This window comes from Pseudorasbora parva, chromosome 21 (genome assembly GCF_024679245.1).
Source record: "Pseudorasbora parva isolate DD20220531a chromosome 21, ASM2467924v1, whole genome shotgun sequence".
NCBI classification, from domain to species: Eukaryota; Metazoa; Chordata; class Actinopteri; order Cypriniformes; family Gobionidae; genus Pseudorasbora; species Pseudorasbora parva.
In genome coordinates, this window is record NC_090192.1 from 6073414 (window position 1) to 6095322 (window position 21909).

Below are 21909 nucleotides of genomic sequence, written 5' to 3' on the forward strand. Positions count from 1 at the left end.
ATTGTGTAATAAAAATGCTTCCATTGTAAGAGATATTTTGGTCTTATCGTCTTCCCCTAGTCTTATGTTATTTCCCTTTCCTGCCATCTCTTGGCTGCAAAGGAAGTGGTTGAAATTCAAGCAGGCAAGTCTTTTAGCAAGCAAGGTTTTGTGTGGCTGTGATATAAAGACTATGGCTGTATTTAAAAACGGGATGAACAGTGGCGTCAGTTAGTGACACTCTTAGATGGGTTTCTGTGCTGAATGTGTTTAACAGTGCCATCTATATGTTATGCATCATTATTACAGTCAAAATGATTGATTTTGTCTGTAATTTGGACCATCAGGGCTGGAAAAGTTACAGAGAACAATTTAAAGGGTTTCCTGTTTGTTTTATCCGTGTCTTCACAGCCAGTTTGTACTCAGTGAAGTAAACAGACCATAAGAACTAACCCTCTAATGACTCTCCTAGTTGGCTAAACAACTAAATATCTAACCTAAAACGTGTTTAACCGGATCGGTCACTTTCCTCTCAGATGGAGAAGAGCAGAAGGCCGGTTTGCCAGGGAAAGAGCCACAATCATCAGTCACTGGACATGGCTGCAGGCTCAGATATCAGACCTGGAGTACCGCATCCGACAGCAGGTCGACATCTACCGCCAACTCCGCGCCAGCAAGGTTAGCAGACGCTTGATATCTGCAGTGTGAGAGTTGGTATTATAAGAGAAAAATAACAGTATTCAGTGTCAGGAATGAATTTAATGGAAATAACTGTTAATTAAGTTGTGTAAAGTTGTTTTTTCACATGCTTTCTGCAGGGTCCTTTGGAGCTGGGAGACTCCGCCACTTCCTGCCAGAGAACCATAAATATCATGGAAACTAAAGAGAATGTCCTGACCTCACCAACATCCCAGAATTTCACCGAATCCCAGTCTCGTTTGACAGACACATCTGAAAACGACATCTCTTTTAGGTTCTGACAAAATGCTAATATTTTATATTGTTTTGAATTAAAGGGATAGTTCACCCAAAAATGAAAATTCTGTCATCATTTACTTACCCTCATGTTGTACAAAACCTGTATGAGTTTCTTTGTTCTGCTGAACACAAAATAAGATATTTGGAAAAATGTTTTCTACCAAGCAGAGCAACCATTGACTACCATAGTAGGGGGAAAAATACCATGGTAGTGTATGCTCTGTCTGCTTTGTAATAAGCAGAAGAACGAAACTCGTACAGGTTTGGAACAACATGGGATGAGTAAATGATGACAGAATCTGCATTTTTGGGTGAACAATCCCTTTAAATATTGTAATAAAATTTGTGTGTATATATATATTAGACATGTGCCGGTTTTCGATAATGCGATTTATCACGATAATGAATATGCACGATATTGTTATCGTGGGCACTTTAAAATATCGTAAATAATAATTTATTAACAATTTATAATTTTTTTTATAATGCACTCAAGAATACTTTGCCCATCAACCGTATAAATGCTCAACACTGCTGTATTCTGCGTCAAAGGGACACGCGCTCAGATATAAACAAGCCGAACGCACATGACTGAACCGGTGAAGGAGACGCGCTGCTGAAGTGCCGCTCAGTGACAGCAGAGGGCGCTGATGAACTGCAGAATGCAGCCGGTTACCCCGGAAACCAGCAAACAAACAAACAAAACGCGTGTAGTTTTTAAAACAGCCATTCGTTTTTGTAATCTCAATGTTGTTCATCAAAGCACCAAATACTTAATACTTAAAGACTTAATAGGCTATTTATTTTCAAATTTAAACATTTTTATGTTTCAATCTGGACTACAACATACCCTAATAATTAGAACTGTTCTAATGATTTGTTATTATTCAGTATAACTTTGAGATACGACTTCATTAGTTAACAACATGTGTTAATTCATTATTACCAAACTGACAATGAAAAATACTTATAAAGAATTAATCATTCTATGTTAATTTCTTAGTTACTTTTTAATAACATTAAAATCAAAATAACTTTTTTAATGGACCTAAGATAAAACTAACAATGATCAGTATTTCTTAACTAACATTAACAAAAACATTATACTTTCTGTACCAAATGTAGCTATTGCTCAATCTTAGTTAATGCATTAAATAATGAGACCTTATTGTAATTTGTAAGCCTACCTGTTGTTCATAGCCTAATTCTTTTGCACTTTAATCTGTTTGAAAATTGTACTTTTACAGCTCTGAAAAAAATCAAGAGACCACTTAACATTGATTTCTCAATGAGGGGTCTCTTAATTTTTTTTTCCAGAGCTGTATATATTTTTGGTGCATTATTGTATTTAAACATTCAGTTATTTTTGTTCTTACAAAAATAGTTCTTAAAGCTGTTATGCTATGGCAACACTTTTTTTTTGCAACTTCTTTCAATATCGTGATAATATCGTATATCGTGATAAAACTTCATCAATTAATCGCAACATGAAAAATTGATATCGGCACATGCCTAATATATATATATATATATATATATATATATATATATATATATATATATGCTAAAACATAATTATAACTGGACCCAGTTCATATTGTGTCTTTAACTACTATGAACTGACATTTAAATTAATCATTGCATTCAATCCACTTATTGTGTACATTATGTGTATATTTACAGAATACACACTTTAGATATAAGTACAAATAAGAACAAGCCTAACAGCTTATTTTTGATGCAAGTACATTCAGACATCTTATATAAATATGACCTAAAAACATTGTATTAATAACATTATATAAAATTAATATATAACTTTACATGAGCATTATTAACCAGCTATTATTGCAAAATAAACCCTGACAGGGTGAATGCAGTGGTGTCTTGTTTCACAATGTCATAGTATCCATTAGCTTGGCAAAAACTGGATTTTACATCTTTCACATTTTCATACTTCAGTAACGTGGCAGAAATGTCAGACACATGTCCTTCGAGTCTGGACAGCAGCTCTACGTCCGCACGAACACGCCCACTGGTGACCTGCAGAAGACGACGTCTAATTCACCCAAACACTTTCCACAATCTCAACGGCAAGGTGTGTGTGTTTGGAGTTTGATGCTATAGATGTATTAATATTCCTGGAGCACCTTTGTTTGCTGATTTTGAAGTGTATCTGAAGTGAGTTTCCTCCTTTTATCAGGTTCAGCGAGCGTCGTTTTCACCTCCACCAGTATGTGAGGTCAACGCCTCGTGTGTCATGTGTGGGATTGCTCGTCCCATCTCCAAACCAGACTTACATTATGATCGCCCTCTGCTGGAGAGAGCTGCACATCAAGACCGCAGCATCCACCCTGTTCTGTCCATGCAATCAGGTAAGATGTGTACACACATACACACACGCACACACACACACACACACACACACACACACACACACACACACACACACACACACACACACACACACACATGTATATATACTGGTAAAACCTTTTTAAATTATTTAATTTCACTATAGATAGATTACACATGATTTAAAATCATTTTAATATATAAAATTATTTTAAAAAGAGCTGAACATTTTAAAGAAGTTACTAGACATCAGACTTTGAGATTTTTATGCAATTTAATGTGTTCACATTGTCAAAAATGTACAATCCACAGATTAATAATTTTATACAGGAGTTGGTGCAGTCCTGGGCCCTGTTTACGGCTGATATTAAGATGCGTTTTGGTCGGTCAGATCACAAGTAGATGAGACACATTCCTGTTTACACCTAAGGTTTGAATCCGTCTCTTGTCCACTTTCAACCCCTGCTGTCCTGATTTCTTTGAGGGGAGGGTCAAAGGGCAGGTAAATGTATGTTTTTTTCAGATCTTTCGATCTAATGGACAAAATAGGCTTGCATAATTTACGTATGAAAGGGACCGGAGACGATGTGTGTGTTAGAAAGCAGGAATGGTGAGAGAAAATTGTGCTCGGTACATTTGTCATCTTCAAACCAAACTTGGGTCTTCAGACGACAAAGTTTAAATCCCGTCTGGCTAGTGCGGTTTCCATTATGTTTAGTATTAAGTCTGAAGGTAGAGAATACGCGTCAAATGCGTTTTCGACTCTTTAGAAGGGGTCGAAAGTGGACAAGCTCAACACTCAGATCACAATCATCCACTTGTGATCTGATTGACCAAAACGCATGTAAATACCACGTGTGAGCAGGTCCTTAAATGCGATAAAATGTCATTTATTGTGACAATTGTCTTGACTCTTTTTTTCCTCCTCTGGTTGGTCTCTCAGATGTGGCTCTTAGCTTACAGTTACAGAAGGTGTTGAGGTCTCATTGGCAGACTCGTCCCTTTGACAGGATCAAGCCGCTCAAGAAGATCTCTCTCAAACACAAGCTCTCCATCACACCATCCTCATTGTCATCATCATCCTTCCTCTCCAAACACAAATTCAGACTGTCAAATTCACATGCGGCCGCAGTCCGTAAGTACACAAACATGTTGATTCTCACAGTCTGCGATTTGCAAAATGACCAAAGTCAGTTACTTTGAATTCTTTCTCTCTGTCAGGATTGGCTCGTCACAAGAGCAGGTTAGAGAAGCTGCACAGACAGCAGGTGGACAACACCTCATGTGTCCCAAAGCTGGACACACTCACACCCTGCAGGCCGGATCGTGCGCTGGACCGGAGTCACAGCAGGAAGAGAGTCAGAGAGCACTCACTGGACAGAGCAGACTGTGAGTGCACTGCTTTCCTTACAAAAATCACTCCCAATATATCCCAAAGTGGTCTTATGTCCTTTTTTAATATCGTGATTTTGTTTTTGAGCTCTGTTAGAATAGGTTTTCATGTTTGAATGTTCAAAAAATGTTTTTTTTTAATACATTTTTGTAGCTCCTCTCTTCCTAGTATGTCAGTAATGCTCTGTTTAGGTTCTGTCTCCATGAAGCCCTTTACCAGCTCAATGGCCTTAGTTTTGGAATTAAATGTTCAATGAGCACATATCTGTGTCTCATACACGTGATTTTCCTATTCTCTTATAGCACCAAAAGTCGTGATGGATGCAGGCAGTCCATGTCCGTCTCTGTCCAGCTTTCACTCATCCAACACCAGCCCCTTGACCCGACAGCTCTCCCTCCCCGTTGAGAGCAGCACTCCTCTGGGAAACAGTGTGGTACGTTCATTATTTCCAGCCGATAGCACTCTGGAACATGGCACAATTGAACTTTGGGTGATTTTGGAATTTGAAACCCAGCTTGTGGTCCTTTCCGATCCCATCCCCTTTTTTGCCACTATACTATTGAGCGGATAAATCTTAGTGCACGGTACTTAAAGTCTTAAATTCAGTTTTATCTAAAAGTCTTATCTTTTAAGAGGGCTTATGCAATAGCAATGGTTTAAAAGTGAAACCTTTAAAACACATTTAAAGTCAAAATGTGGCACTTTTGCACGTTATGATGTTGATAATGTGATGCGTGTAGACGGTTGTAAGAGTGTATAATTTTCTCGCTTTTCTTTTTGAATGAGCAGCTGGAAGTAGAAAAACATAGACATTTCAAAATAAGAGTCCCAGTGTATTTTCATGTTTGTGTATAATTGAAAGGCCTGCATTATGCATACATTTTTTTTTCTGGATATTATATTATCTTGCGGCTTCTTTCTGGGTCACTGTGTAACAGGAAGAAACGACTAAGAGCATTAACACGTTCAATAGAGACTAGTTTTACTAGTATCAGTGTGTGATCTTTAATTTAATTTGCATATGTATTGAATAAAACATGTTTTGAGGGATAGTTCACTTTAAAATGAAGAAAGAAATTCATACAGGTTTGAAACAACTTAAGGGTGTGTAAAGGATGACAATTTTCATTTTAAAGGGAACTATCCCTTTAACTACTTATAGCATGAGATTGTACGAGTTTGTATGGACATAGAATAATTTATTTTGTGCAGGCCTTAAAAATTGTCTTTAAAGGTCTCAAATTTAAATACTGCAGATACATTATTTGTGAAGCTACATAGGCAGCTTCATTCTAAAGCCCAAAGTACACTACAGTTTTGATGTGTATGTTTAGCGTATGCATGCGTCTCTAGTAAACCGTTGTTGTTCTGTCTCATCCGTTTCCTTTTCAACTGTGAAACAACAGTCCGAGCCAGTGTTGCCCCCAAATGCCAGTGTGGATTTAAGGTACAGAGTAGCTCATATGATCATTTTTCATTTATTACTTGCATTTTTGTTCTTTTCTACAGCCCATACGGAGGAGAAGAGGCGAGAGTCCGTTTGATATCAACAACATCGTCATTCCCATGTCAGTGGCCGCCACCACCAGAGTGGAGAAACTTCAGTACAAAGAAATTCTCACACCCAGGTGTGTCTCTAAGTGGCTCACAATGCTGCTGTTAATTCATTTAAGTGGAGTAATCTACATTATAATATCTATTATGTAGTTAATATAATGTCTGTTAAAAAATTTACTCACGTTGTTCAGATGGAGGGAAGTTGACACCTTAGCCCAACCTCTGGCAGAGGAAGACGATAACATTCCGGTAAAATATCCATCTTTATTTCCCATCAAGCATTTCAGATCAAGCTGTTGTCGATCCTTATTGGTGATGTTTAATGATTCCTCCGTGCAGGTGGAGGACCTTTCAGATGCCATTTTCTCTAAACTACATCAGCCGTGTGAGGACCAAGAACGCTCTCGCTGGCGATGGACCGCTCTCGCACCCGCCAAGAGGAGAGGCAGCAGGTACTTGTCCTACTTGATCTTACCAGAGATTTTTTCCTAAATTTTGAGTATATGGTTAACCATGTCATCCCTCAGGTCCTATAAATCGCTGGACGGGCGGACGACACCTTCTATAGTCGGAACGAACCCTTCAACGCCCCAACCCTCTTCCCCAGACGCAAGTCAGTTCCACCTCCTGCAGGACTACGGGCCTGTGGCGTCACCCCTGAGCCCACCCAGCCCCGACACGCCTTGCTCGCGAGACGCACACACACCATATACCAGAGACGCATACAGATTGCTGTACAGCGAAGACACGTGCGGCTCCACCTCAGACTGCACCTTTGAAGAGAAGGTAACACACACGTCCTCTGGCTGTTCACTTCAACTGCGCTCAGCAGTCCAGAAATTAAATCATATTCATTTTCTCCATAGAAAAAATGCATTTAAAATAGGGATGCAGCGATATGAACATTTTGGTCGATACAGATAACTGAGAATTCTTTTTATTTGAAAGCTGATTACCGATATATTGGCTGATATATCTACAGTGGGGCAAAATTTTATTTAGTCAGCCACCAATTGTGCAAGTTCTCCTATTTAAACAGATGAGAGAGGCCTGTAATTTTCATTATAGGTACACTTAAACTATGAGGGACAGAATGAGGAGAAAAAATCCAGAAAATTACATTAAAAATCAGACAAAGAATTTATTTGCACATTATAGTGGACAATAAGTATTTGGTCACCTACAAAAAAAGCAAGATTTCTGGCTCTCAGAGATCTGTAACTTCTTTTTTTTTTTTAAGAGGCTCCTCTGTCCTCTACTCGTTACCTGTTTTAATGGCACCTGTTTGAACTTGTTATCAGTATAAAAGACACCTGTCCACAACCTCAAACAGTCAAGACTCCAAACTCCACTATGGCCAAGACAAAAGAGCTGTCAAAGGACACTAGAAACAAAATTGTAGACCTGCACCAGGCTGGGAAGACTGGATCTGCAATAGATAATCAGCATGGTGTGAAGAAATAAACTGTGGGAGCAATTATTAGAAAATGGAAGACATACAAGACCACTGATAATCTCCCTCGATCTGGGGCTCCACCACGCAAGATCTCACCCCATGGGGTCAAAATAATCACAAGAACGGTGAGCAAAAATCCCAGAACCACACGGGGGACCTAGTGAATGAACTGCAGAGAGCTAAGACCAAAGTAACAAAGGCTACCATCAGTAACACACTATGCCGCCAGGGACTCAAATCCTGCAGTGCCAGACGTGTCCAGGCCCTTCTGAAGTTTGCTAGAGACCATTTAGATGATCCAGAAGAGGATTGTGAGAATGTCATATGGTCAGATGAAACCAAAATATAACTTTTTGGTAAAAGCTCAACTTGTCGTGTTTGGAGGAGAAAGAATGCTGAGTTGCACCATACCTACTGTGAAGAATGGGGGTGGGAACATGTTTTGGGGCTGTTTTTCTGCAAAGGGACCAGGATGACTGATCCGTGTAAAGGAAAGAATGAATGGGTCCATGTATCGTGAGATTGAGTAAAAACCTCCTTCCATCAGTAAGAGCATTGAAGATGAAATTTAGCTGGGTCTTTCAGCATGACAATGATCCCAAACACACCGCTCGGACAACAAAGGAGTGGCTTCATAAGAAGCATTTCAAGGTCCTGGAGTCTCCAGATCTCAACCCCATAGAAAATCTTTGGAGGGAGTTGAAAATCTGTGTTGCCCAGCACGAGGCCCCAAAACATAACTGCTCTAGAGAAGATTTGCATGGAGGAATGGGCTAAACTACCAGCAACAGTGTAAAAACCTGGCGACTTGCAGAAAAAGTTTGACCTTTGTCATTGCCAACAAAGGATATATAACAAAGTATTGAGATGAACTTTTGTTATTGACCAAATACTTATTTTCCACCATAATTTGCAAATAAATTCTTAAAATATTAGACAAGGCGATTTTCTGGATTTTTTTTCTCATTCTGTCTCAAAATTTAAGTGTACCTATGATGAAAATTACAGGCCTCTCTCATCTTTTTAAGTGGGAGAACTTACACAATTGGTGGCTGACTAAATATTTTTTTGCCCCACTGTAAATAAATCAAAATTTTAATATTTGAGAACCTGATTACAAAAACATAAGTCTCACCATTAAAGCCTTGTCCCAAGCACACAATTATGATGTTCTTATTATAATTTTATGTAGCCTATATGACAGAATTGTACTGCACATCTTGCACTTTTTGAAGTGATTTCAATCATACTTCAAGCAATTAAAAAAACATCAAGGCGAACAGTACGCATCTGAAGTGTCTCAGCTATAAGAAATAATCTGTTATTTATCGGCCAAATTTTCTTATCGGGCTGAAAACGATACCATTAAAAATGAACATATCGTCCGATACCGATATGGTGGCCATATATCGTGCATCACTCATTTAAAGTGAGAAATACTCTTTTATTTTCTGCTTTTTAAAGAGCAGCCTGAAATTCTTCTGGATTTTTTAATGGTGTGACCCTTGTTGATAAGTGCTGAATATAGATTTGTCCATCGGTTTGATTTTATATACTGCTGTTAACACTACGTGTTTTTCTGGCAGACGGTCCTACCTTGGGAACTCAGGAGTTTTCCTTTGCTTGAGGACCCAGTTGTGGAACCTGAGATGGACAATGATCAGCTGAGCTTTCCTACAGGCCTCGGAGGTGACGGCCACTGCGGGGCGGAGTCAGAGAGTGACGCTTCCTCGCCGTGACCACAAACTGTTTAAAGCCCACCACTAGCGGGAACAACCTTAAAACTACACCTATGGCATTAATTGAGAGAGAAACTCATATTAATAAAAAAAAACAAAAAAAAAGATTCTGTCGGGACTTCTGTTGTTTGATATTCAAACATCAGCCAATTATTTTCACAGTTTTTAGTGAATATTACTGAACATAGAAAGCTAAACCTGTCTAAAACGCAAAATGAAAGAAAAATGTAAACGAGATGTATGAAAGTTGTTTCCATAAATGTTTTCATAGTCAGCTAAATATATCATTGGGACTTAGTGTGATATTCTAACCTGTCAGGTGAACACTATGTAGTGCACTGTGTAGCAGACGTAAAGAGGGCTTGACCAAAGGGTGCCTCTCTGCTGACTCGTTATATATGTATGCTTGTGTTGTGAAGTGGAAAACCAAAACCTGTTGAAAATACTTGCCGCATTATTCTCAGTTGACGGTCGTGCACCGAGCAGAGATATTCTCCTCAGTTAAAAAGCACTTCACAGGGCGTCAATATCTTGTTCTCTCCCTCGATCCTTCCCCTTTTCTCTTTCTTTTTTTAAAACTTTCCCACCAGCATTTGGAGCATGCTAATGTTCATGACATCATGTATCACAATGTAATGAAAAAATTGCAAGCTCTGCAAAACAAAGCCTTTAGTGCACATTAGTTTAGATCTGACACTTCGGTCCTTAAATGTTCCAGGATCTTTCTACATCATCTGTTGAGATTGTACTTTGTATTCCTTCTTCAAGGAGCCAGATGTTTCACACAGACCTGCCCTTCTCAGGTTATGCAGTTTTACGGAGTCTTGCGTTTAGCAAGGTGTCTTTTTTTCCTTCACTTAGTCAATGTTTGTGACCCCATATTAGTGTTCTTACTCAGCACTGTCGCCCCTTTGAAAATCTACTTGCTATGCAACTTGACATTATTGTTGTGGCCCTGTCTCTTTATTTTTCATACAATCACAAATGTCTTTTTTTATTTCTTTGATGTGTGTTTCTCTTCATAGCTATTTGAGACAGGCTTCATTGTAATTTGGACTGTTTCAGAAGTTAAATCATTTGCAGAAAAAAGAAAAAGAAAAACACCCTTTTGTAAATAGTACCATTAAATCAAATCAAACTCCATTCAGTTTGTACGTCTCATTGTTTGTGATGTGGCGCGTTCAACATGAATCCGCATTTAACCTGAAACGATTCTGACACCGTGTCTGCACTGGACTTGATCAGCCCGACAAAAGCCAGCAGAATCCATTATAGCTTCAGACACGTATGAATGGTATGGGACAAAATTGGAATCACTTCAGGAGTTTCGAAGTCGTCAACTGATTGGTTGAATTCTACAGGGTTTCCGGGAGGTGTGTCACGTTCTTTAATGGTCCACCTGGAAACAAAGCCGTTGTGATGGCATCCCTCATGGAAGAAGAAAACTGTTTACAACTGTGAAAATAAGTGCTTAGCAGGATCAACTAAATGCCGGATTTTTAAAAGTATTAGAACTTTATAACTTTGTCTAAAATACGTCCAATATTGTAGGGACATCAATGTTACATTTTCACTCCCCTAAACAAGATGAACAAAACAGTCAGATCGCCTCTAGGCAGTCCTTGGGCAATGAAAACTGCTATGGAGGCTATAAGACTTGATCGCTTTATATGATGAAAAGATTTAATTTAGGCGCTTATTTATATAAACCTTGATCTGTAAACAAACAGAAGTGTGACAAAAAAAACTCACCGGCTCCTGAGGAAGCTCAAACGTGCTGCGTAACACGAGAATGAACCTCATTGGTTCTCGCTGAAGCTCAAACGTGCTCCGTAACACGAGAATGAACCTCATTGGTTCTGCTGAAGCTCAAACGTGCTGCGTAACACGAGAATGAACCTCATTGGTTCTCGCTGAAGCTCAAACGTGCTGCGTAACACGAGAATGAACCTCATTGGTTCTGTTGAAGCTCAAACGTGCTCCGTAACACGAGAATGAACCTCATTGGTTCTTGCTGAAGCTCAAACGTGCTGCGTAACACGAGAATGAACCTCATTGGTTCTGCTGAAGCTCAAATGTGCTGCGTAACACGAGAATGAACCTCATTGGTTCTGCTGAAGCTCAAACGTGCTGCGTAACACGAGAATGAACCTCATTGGTTCTCGCTGAAGCTCAAACGTGCTGCGTAACACGAGAATGAACCTCATTGGTTCTGCTGAAGCTCAAACGTGCTGCGTAACACGAGAATGAACCTCATTGGTTCTCGCTGAAGCTCAAACGTGCTGCGTAACACGAGAATGAACCTCATTGGTTCTGCTGAAGCTCAAGCGTGCTGCGTAACACGAGAATGAACCTCATTGGTTCTGCTAAAGCTCAAACGTGCTGCGTAACACGAGAATGAACCTCATTGGTTCTGCTAAAGCTCAAACGTGCTGCGTAACACGAGAATGAACCTCATTGGTTCTGCTGAAGCTCAAACGTGCTGCGTAACACGAGAATGAACCTCATTGGTTCTGCTGAAGCTCAAACGTGCTGCGTAACACGAGAATGAACCTCATTGGTTCTGCTGAAGCTCAAACGTGCTGCGTAACACGAGAATGAACCTCATTGGTTCTGCTAAAGCTCAAACGTGCTGCGTAACACGAGAATGAACCTCATTGGTTCTCGCTGAAGCTCAAACGTGCTGCGTAACACGAGAATGAACCTCATTGGTTCTGCTGAAGCTCAAACGTGCTGCGTAACACGAGAATGAACCTCATTGGTTCTGCTGAAGCTCAAACGTGCTGCGTAACACGAGAATGAACCTCATTGGTTCTCGCTGAAGCTCAAACGTGCTGCGTAACACGAGAATGAACCTCATTGGTTCTGCTGAAGCTCAAACGTGCTGCGTAACACGAGAATGAACCTCATTGGTTCTGTTGAGGCTCAAACGTGCTGCGTAACACGAGAATGAACCTCATTGGTTCTGTTGAAGCTCAAACGTGCTGCGTAACACGAGAATGAACCTCACTGGTTCTGCTGAAGCTCAAACGTGCTGCGTAACACGAGAATGAACCTCATTGGTTCTGCTGAGGCTCAAACGTGCTGCGTAACACGAGAATGAACCTCATTGGTTCTGCTGAAGCTCAAACGTGCTGCGTAACACGAGAATTAACCTCATTGGTTCTTCATATTTTTCGGTTCTTCTGTTTGTGAGTGTGTTTGTTTCTGATGTGTGAGTTAATGAATGTTTATATGTGAATAAAAGCCTAAATTCAATCTGATCATCATATACGTGATGGAGTCTCTTCAGAAATTTAGGAATAAAATACTCAATTCATATTGATAAGTTTTAAGATATCTTTATGAACTTTTTATTTTATCCCTCAGAAGGTGATAAGATCATAAACAGCAGCATGGAGACGGACCTGAATGTTCACAAATATCTGTGGAGGACTGCAGTCTCTGTCCTGAAACCTTTCAGAAGACTTTCTGCGTGGGACATGGTCAAGGCAACAGCTATGTGTTTTTTTTTATTTTAAAGAATCCTATTTGAGCAATGATTATAATAACTTTCATTATTAATGTGAAATATTGCTTAATTTACTGGAAATTGATCTTTGACAAGATTCCAAGCTTTCAATGCACTCACTGTAGCCTAAAACTGTTTTTCAAGCCCCAAATATATCCCGTTTCTAAAATATAAAATGCTCTTCATGTATACAGATCCATTTATACTCTGAGAAATTCTAATATGAAGACTTTATCCTACACCTTTTTAAAATTAAATGATAAGCTTTTGTTTGTCTTTGCACTGAAGACAAATTAATGATTTATTTATTTTTTTGGATTAATTTTTTTAAATGCACATTTATTATTTTAAATACGTATAGGTTACTATTGGGTATGGGGAAAAAAAGAATTAGCAATTTAATATTTACACTGCAAAGGACATTTTGTCTATGCATTTTTAATGTTTTAATAATAAATAATACTTTTCTGGGTACTCAAAGCGCTTTACATGGAAGGGGGATCTCCTTAAACCACCACCAGTGTTCAGCATCCACCTGGATGATGCGACGGCAGCCATATTGTGCCAGAACGCCCACCACACACACCAGCTGATTGGTGGAGAGGAGACTGAGTGAAGAAGCCAATCAGTGTATGGGGATGATTATTAGGAGGTCATGGTGGACAGAGGCCAATGGGCAAATTTGTCCAGGATGCCGGGGTTACACCCCTACTCTGTATTGAAGGACATCCTGAGATTTTTAACAACTACAGAGAGTCAGGACCTCGCTTTAACGTCTCATCCGAAGGATGGTGCTCTTTGACAGTATATTGTCTTCAGCACTATACTAGGGCATTAGGACCCACACAGACCACAGGATGAGCGCCCCCTGCTGGCCTCACTAACACCTCTACCAGCAGCTCCTAGTTTTCCCAGTTGGTCTCCCATCCAGGTACTGACCAGGCTCAGCCCTGCTTAGCTTCAGTGGGAAACCTTAGGCTACAGGGTGATATGGCTGCTGGTGTGAGCTATATTTGTTGTTATATTTTATATCTGATGTATTATGAATTAATAAATAATATAAATATTTTGAGTATAAAAAGCATAATAAAAAAGTAGACATTTGCTTGATATCCTTTATTTCCAAATTCACATGTACATCAACAAGAATAATTGTAAACCAGTTATTAATAAAACACACAAACAATATTGACAACCACAATTCCCAAGCTAAAATTTACAACTGCAAAAATGGTGTATGGAGTCAATGACAACAGGATGGCAAAACTGCACTCAGAACCATGTCGCAGGTGTGCTGCTATAGAGTGAGACATTTAAACCAAAAGACTGACGGTCTTTCCCTCTTCTGTCTGCTAAACACTCACTTCCCCTCAACACAACATCACAAACGGAACAAAACATCCAAGCTCTGCCCACCTTTCCAAAAACACCCTAGTCAGAAAACGTTCAGAAACGTGCCGCATCCATATAAAAACTCAGCATGCAGATTAAAGTGTTGCAGGCATGGTCTCTGAACTTCTCTGCTTCTTTTTTTCCCTCATAAACATACAGTCATAAACATACAATAAACATACATTAAATATCTAACGGTAGTTACACAGCTCCTTCTCCGACACAAAGAAACAGGGCTCGCCGTCTGAGTAGTGCTCTTTTCCGCTACTATCTACATAGATTCCTAATAAGCACATCGGCGATCACGGGATACACACGTAAGTAGGCGTGTAAGAGGCAACGCAGTATCTCAGGCTACTCACATGAAACGCATGCAAGGAGCAAAGATAGTGTGGAGTGGTTCAAAGCTCATCAAACATTCTGCGATAGTGCAGGGGAGAGAATTTAAGCCATATGATTGGTTGAGGTCATTCCATCATCATTCAGTGGAATAGAATACCTCGACTTAACATGTTAGCTCTAAAGTGGAAGCGGACGATGTGTTCACGAGGAGGCGTGACGGATCAATGTTCAACGGCATGCTTGTGCTCAGGTGATCAGATTTACAATACACCGCGTGCCTGACGAACAACAGTTTGGCAATTCATCTCAAAAATGATATCTCAGCTAGAGCTGGATTTCATAGTAGGAAAAGAGGAACTGTTGGCAGTATTATGGAAAAAATGACAAGGGCATTGGTTGTGAGATTTCAATTAACGTTCAGATTTCTCACGTGCAGCCTGTCATCAATTAAACAACACTTTGCGACAGTATCGGTTAACGCATTATAAATCAAACTATTTTAAACAGCAATTTATAATCTAGGTTCATTTGAACGGTTTGTTGTTAGTAGATAGATTAAAGGTTAAAAATGTATTAGTATATGTAAAAATGAACATTTACCTATATTAATAAATGCTGTAGAACTATTGTTCATTTTTATTTTGTGATGACTACTGCATTAATAAACGTTAAAAAAACGTGAAACTTATTAAACATTGCCAATAAAAGTGTTCAAAATGGCGTAAACACGTAGCTACAACTTGAAGATATTTTCAATTTGGTGTCGGCCCAGATCCGGCCCACATCTGGGTTGTTTTATGCTCATGTTACGTATAAATATAAATGCGAGTTAAACAGTAGGAGAGGCATTTTCAATAATTTAAGACTGCCACTAGGCACACAAAAAAAAGTGTTCTCATATGATAAGCATCCCATATCCGCAGAATAATACTGTAAGAAAGCTCTTTATGGAGCTCATGGTTCACTGCAGGACGTGTAATCTCTGATCAACAGCACAACAGATTGAAAGAAAGAAAAGCGTTCAGCTTCTACACAAAGCTCTTATGCACCTGTTTTTCTTCGCGTAAGCCTTGCAGATCATTTCAGAAATGGACTGTGGGGCTTTACGGTTCTTTCTTTCTCAAAGTCAAGATTCAATGCTCTAATTTTTTTTCATTTTAAGCACTGCTAAGCGACTTATTCATAATCTCTTGTCTAATTTTATCCTGATTTAAAAATGAGAAGAATCCTCTCTGAAAGTAAAATGGGTTCTGTCTGAACTGTCCTAAATGCGGTGCGAACCAAAAAGCAGGCATGCCGAAAGAAAATATAAAATGGTCAAAGAAAGGCATACGGATACATGAACGTAATTTTGTGCTACTAAATATAGTCAAGGGAGGGCGGCTGGAAGATGTCCCCAATTGTTATATTCCCTGCCTTAAAGCAAAGGATGAGTGAACAGGCAAATTCATATGTAATTCACAGTTAAAACAGCTTCATTGACCTATAACAAATCTGAAGTATTACAAAATCCAACAGTGATAGCCAAAAGTTACTTGGCGTTGTTTTCTGGGCCACAAAATGACTTTCAGAGAGAGGTTAGAATACCATCAGGCAGGTGAACGTGTGTGTTCTGTTTTGTGGGGTTTGGGGGCGTGGCAGGGTGGGTGGTGGCACGGTCCAATCACAAGCCCTGCTTGGCCAGCGATGCAGACACCTGGTCGGCGAGGGTGGAGAGCTGCGGCGGGTCGGCCATGTTGATGCTGCCAGAAGAGGAGACGGTGCTCAGGCCGTGTGGCGACTCATCTAAAGACACGATTTCTGCGCCATGGTCGGTTCGCGCTTTGGCCTGCTCACGGAACAACAGTTTGTGCGACTCAATCTGGGGAAAGGAAATATATGATAACCAATGAGCGCAAATGAAATGCCTGAGGTGAACTGGGTATTGACTGGGAATCACGGATGGAGAGTTACACAGAATTCTAGAGTGAAAACTCCCATGAGACCAGGATCATTACATATTATAAACTCCCTCAAAATGGAAGCGCATACTAATCTAAGGCCTGAATTCCATCATTTGACATCACTGTTGCTCTCTAGTGGCCATTAAGCTACAGGTCAGGACTTGGATGTTATAAAATCTGAAATATTTCTGAAAGTATATCAAAATGCAGAATAATAACACTCAAAATCAATTTATCAAACGATAAAGATGGTGTTAAAAGGGATAAAGCAGCAGACAAAATAATGGGGAAATAAAAGATTTTTGAAATAATATGAATATAAACACAATTTAAATAACATGTATTTCAATATTTCTTTTAAAAAAGTGTTAATTTTCTGGTCAGTTGCTGGTTTGTAGATTTTCCATCACTCTGAGCCAGGAGATGGCACCCAAGATGCATTTCACAAGATACGTGTGCAAGCTTATGATACTAGAAGCAATAGGCATTCATTTTGAATTCATTTATATGAAATAATTACTGATTCATTGACCAATTTGCACATTGTGATTTCTTATTTGCAAATGGATTCATCAGATTATTTGACCTTTTAGGACTACAGACAACACCATAGTTCCCTTTCGAGAGAGGTTCCTCGTATTACGTATGGGAAAAACTCCTTTTCTCGAGAATGTGAAGCAAAACTTTTAATAAAGGTATCTATGTAAAGCGCAGTGAGCTGCACGGCCATAGCCCAGCGCGAGGAGCGCTCTGATTGGCCGGGCTGCGGCAACTGCAGGAACCTATGGTGAGGCGGCTGAGAGGAACGAACCAATGGGGGGCGTTCCAGAAGCCCGCCGAAAAAGGTGCTTATATTTGCATACAGGAGGCTATATAAGACCCTAATTCGCCATAGGTGTCAGATTTTATCTCCTTCAGCGATACCTTCGCTGGTCTCCGGATGAAGCACCGCCGTTGAAAAGGCACCAGCGGAACCTGCAGCTGAGGACGACGGACTCCCTCTCCGCCTTCTCTGCCGTTCCAGCTACGCCATCCGGCGTTATATATCCTTTAAACTGTGTCTATGTTGAGTGTTATATGTGTTTGTGTGTGTGTTGCCGCTGCAACGCCACTTCTAGAGCTTACAGGCTTGTTCTACTCGAGGACTCTCTCGTTCCGCCGCGTCGTTAAGCGCCGCGGAAAGACGGAGCTCTTCTCACTCTCCCTCTGCTCTCGTCCCGTCGCGCTGAATAGCGCCGCGGAAAGAGAGAATGTTAGAGGACATGAGCACACTCAAGCCGAAGCTCTCTTCACTCTGCCGCCGCCGCGGCTCTTCTTCCGCCGCTGCCACAGAGTTGTTCCCACTCTTCTCTCATTCCGTCGCGCTACAGCCGCGGACAGAGAATACTAGAGTGAATAGGCGAACTCGAGCCGAAGCTCTCGTCACTATACCGTCGCGCTGAGAAGGCGCCGCGGACAGACGGAGTTTTTCCTCAGTCTTCCTCTTCTCTAGTTCAGTCGCGATATCGCCGCGGACAGAGAATACTAGAGTGAATAAACAAACTCGAGCCGAAGCTCTCGCCGTGCTAGAAGCGCCGCGGACAGAGTTTTTCCTCACGCTTCCAATTCTCTCGTCCTGTCGCTCTATCGCCGCGGACAGAGAATACTAGAGTGAATAAACAAACTCGAGCCGAAGCTCTCGCCGTGCTAGAAGCGCCGCGGACAGAGTTTTACCTCACGCTTCCAATTCTCTCGTCCTGTCGCTCTATCGCCGCGGACAGAGAATACTAGAGTGAATAAACAAACTGGAGCCGAAGCTCTCGCCGTGCTAGAAGCGCCGCGGACAGAGTTTTACCTCACGCTTCCAATTCTCTCGTCCTGTCGCTCTATCGCCGCGGACAGAGAATACTAGAGTGAATTAACTAACTCGAGCCGAAGCTCTCGCCGTGCTAGAAGCGCCGCGGACAGAGTTTTTCCTCACGCTTCCAATTCTCGTTCTGTCGCGATATCGCCGCGGACAGAGAATACTAGAGTGAATAAACAAACTCGAGCCGAAGCTCTCGCCGTGCTAGAAGCGCCGCGGACAGAGTTTTACCTCACGCTTCCAATTCTCTCGTCCTGTCGCTCTATCGCCGCGGACAGAGAATACTAGAGTGAATAAACTAACTCGAGCCGAAGCTCTCGCCGTGCTAGAAGCGCCGCGGACAGAGTTTTTCCTCACGCTTCCAATTCTCGTTCAGTCGCGCTGTCGCCGCGGACAGAGAATACTAGAGTGAATAAACAAACTCGAGCCGAAGCTCTCGCCGTGCTCATTCTACCGCCGCCGTGCTGAAGCGCTGCGGACAGAGAATACTAGAGTAAGTTAGACGAGCGAGCTCGGGCTGTTGGGTATGTCAAGAACAATGTCGCTGCAGCGCGCGCTTACTGCCAAGGAAGTTGTAATGGCTGCCTTGTCATGATAGCGCGCGCCCCTTCCACAGCGCGTTGCTGACTAGAGCGCGGCTTACGTCATAGCACGCGCTCACTGTCAGAGCATAAGGGCGTCGGAAAATGGCTGCCAAGCTAAGCCCTTTTTTCACTCTATCACTTCCAGTCCCCTTTATTCAGGCGGCTGGAAAGGCTTTTACACTGTAGACAAAGTGTCCACTACACAGTGTGCACCCCTACATAAGCACTGTTAATTCAGCCTCACAAAATCACAAATAAATCCCGCCGCGGCCGGATTACACCATATAAAGTCAACTAGCCTTATTGCAGTCAACTAGCCTGTGGTCAAACACGCTTGTCTGCATGCGCGCTTTCAGTCTAGACTAGAGCATAACGGCATTGTGGAATGGCTCACATACCACCCGCACTTCCTTACATTCTCCCAGTTCCCTTAAGTTAAGTGACTGGAGATGAAATATTGCAGTCAACTAGCCTGTGTTAAACACGCTCGTCTGCACACTAATGCTGTGTGCGTTTACCCCTGTGGATTTGCTCACTGGTTTGCACCGTGGGTATTCTACGTAGGTTGTGCGCCACTGCACATTGTTTACACTACACACAAAAGAGCTTTCTATGTAGGAAATGTGCCCACTTTACAGTCTGCACTCCTGCACCCAAGCACTTTTCACAAAGTTCACTCTCGCACACACAATATAAATGTGAGGCGTGCGCCCACTGCAAAGCCTGCACCGCCAAAACTAACACTATCCCCACAGTGTTACAAGCAGTGTTACAGCACAAGCAACCCGGCTAACAGGCCCCTATTACTAAGCGGCCAGCCCCCGAATCTAATTCAACCCCTGGCTTTACGAGCCCAGGCCTGGCAGGCCATTCCTGGTATATAATATTGGGTGTTGAACATATAAAACGAGGTTCTCGCTACAGTTTTGCTCGCAGACCCCGCGATTCAAGCCGTGGTCGAGCCCTCTGTAAGAAGCAGTGTCAGTCACGTGCTTCTCGCTGAGGCATTGAGACTGTTAAAGGAGAGAGCGGCGAAAACAGTACACCCGACGCTAGCGAGTCAGGTTTTACTGTCGCTAATTCCTCATGCCGAAAATGGGTGGCGGTCTCAGGCCCATTTTCCAGGCATCTGAACAAAGCACTTATGACACGCTCGTTTCAAGGTGCTGACGGTGAAACAAATCCTCGCGCACATTCGCCCCGGGGATTGGGTTTTCTCAATAGATCTGAAAAACGCATACTTCACGTTACGATAACCCCCCACCCCCACTACAGGCCATTCTTGAGATTCGCCTTCGAGGGGCAGGCTTATCAGTACAGTCATTGTCATAGACTCAAGACTTACGGCATAAGAACCACCACGTCTTGATAATGTACATAAAATCGCTAGGGCAGCCGAGATCAGACTCTGTTCACTGCATGGCTAAGCATCTCCTTTTATGGGCAGAGCACAATCTGAGCTCCCTAAGGGCGGCTTACGTGCCAGGTATTCTGAATCAGGGTCCGGACATGTTATCCAGAGGACCCATGTCCCCAGGGGGATGGTCCCTTTACCCGCAAACAATTCAGCTCGCACAGCACACGCTGCCCAATATTTTTTCTGCAAACGCAGGGATGCCCTGGCCCATGTTGGCCCAGACTCCCTCTATATGTTCCCTCCGATCGCGATCCAGCTGCAGCCTGTGCTTTTTAATAGCCCCACTTTGGAAGAACCGCACATGGTTCTCCATACTGTTTCAGCTGTCAGACACAGCCCCATGCCTATTCTGCCAATGAAAGGGAAGGTCTGGCATCCCAATCCCGAGCTGTGGGCCCTCCACGTATGGCCCATCAACGGTATCCGGGAACCTCTCTGACAAGTTATGAACACTATTTCGGAAGCTAGAGCCCCTGCTATCTGGCAGCTCTGCTTTGAAGTGGTCAGTGGTTTTCTAACCAATGTGCTACGCGAAACATCGACGCACACTCATGCGAACTGGCGGAACCGCTCTCTTTCTCCAAGAGCTAATGGATGCGGGTCGTCCCCCCTCCATACTCGGGGTGTGTGTCTCCGCCATAGCAGCTAGCCACGCTCCGATCGCGGCACATTCACTAGGGAAAAGTGATCTTATTGTGTGTTTTCTTAAAGGGGCCAGGAGATTCAGCCCGCCTTGCCCCTACCTCGGTCCCTATTTGGGACCTCGCCATGGTTTTGGAGGCCGTGAAGGGTTCCCCCTCCTAACCACTTCAGAACACGAGCTTGAAGCACATATCACTCAAAACCGTTTTTCTGCTGGCTGTGGCCTCGGTTAACCGAGTGGGTGGCTTACCTGCACTCTCCGTGAGCCCTTCCTGTCTTGAGTTTGGGTCCAGCAACTTCAAGGTTGTGCTCAAACCGAGGCATGGTTTTATGCTGAAAGTGCTATCAACCCCTTCAGTATGCAGGTCTTTGCACTGCTTAACCCGCGTCTCAGAGAGAATAAGACGCAAACCTATTCTGCCCAGTCAGAGCATTGAGATTGTATCTAGAGCGCTCCGCCCCCTTCAGGCAGTCGGATCAGCTCTTCATTGCTTCGGTGGCCGCACTAAAGTTTGTGCTGTCATGAAACAGTCTCTCACACTGGATAGTGGATGCAGTCCCACTAGCATATAGGTCCAGGACCTAACCTGTCCTACAGGCATTTAAGCCCACTCCTCTAGAGGCATGGCCTCATCTTGGGCTTGGTCGTGTGACATTTCTTTGGAAGATATCTGTGCGGCGGCAGGCTGGGCCTCTCCGTCCACTTTTATCAGATTCTACAAGTTGGAGGTTCCAGCTCTACAAGCAGGGCTTCTCTCCATCTAGGCTCTATCTTGAC

General features: G+C 42.2%; 2 protein-coding genes across 8 annotated transcripts in view; one reads left to right on the forward strand and one right to left on the reverse strand.

Moving 5' to 3' along the window:
* Nucleotides 1–10600, forward strand: part of kansl1a (KAT8 regulatory NSL complex subunit 1a) — a 30186-nt gene extending 19586 nt beyond the window's left edge. The window contains exons 3-14 of the mRNA XM_067429083.1: nt 516–657; nt 798–952; nt 2920–3055; nt 3161–3332; nt 4256–4447; nt 4534–4701; nt 5008–5138; nt 6215–6333; nt 6454–6511; nt 6602–6714; nt 6790–7048; nt 9305–10600. Of these exons, the coding sequence (XP_067285184.1) occupies nt 516–657; nt 798–952; nt 2920–3055; nt 3161–3332; nt 4256–4447; nt 4534–4701; nt 5008–5138; nt 6215–6333; nt 6454–6511; nt 6602–6714; nt 6790–7048; nt 9305–9457 (1798 nt within the window). The 3' untranslated portion in view covers nt 9458–10600. The remainder of the gene's footprint in view (nt 1–515; nt 658–797; nt 953–2919; nt 3056–3160; nt 3333–4255; nt 4448–4533; nt 4702–5007; nt 5139–6214; nt 6334–6453; nt 6512–6601; nt 6715–6789; nt 7049–9304) is intronic.
* A 3465-nt stretch (nt 10601–14065) lies between these two features.
* The window catches only part of mapta (microtubule-associated protein tau a), a 57342-nt gene continuing 49498 nt past the window's right edge, over nt 14066–21909 (reverse strand). For 6 of the 7 annotated variants that reach the window (XM_067430274.1, XM_067430271.1, XM_067430275.1 and 3 more), the window contains one exon: nt 14066–16563. In XM_067430274.1, the coding sequence (XP_067286375.1) occupies nt 16366–16563 (198 nt within the window). In that variant the 3' untranslated portion in view covers nt 14066–16365. The remainder of the gene's footprint in view (nt 16564–21909) is intronic. The other variant, XM_067430270.1, reaches the window with a different exon arrangement.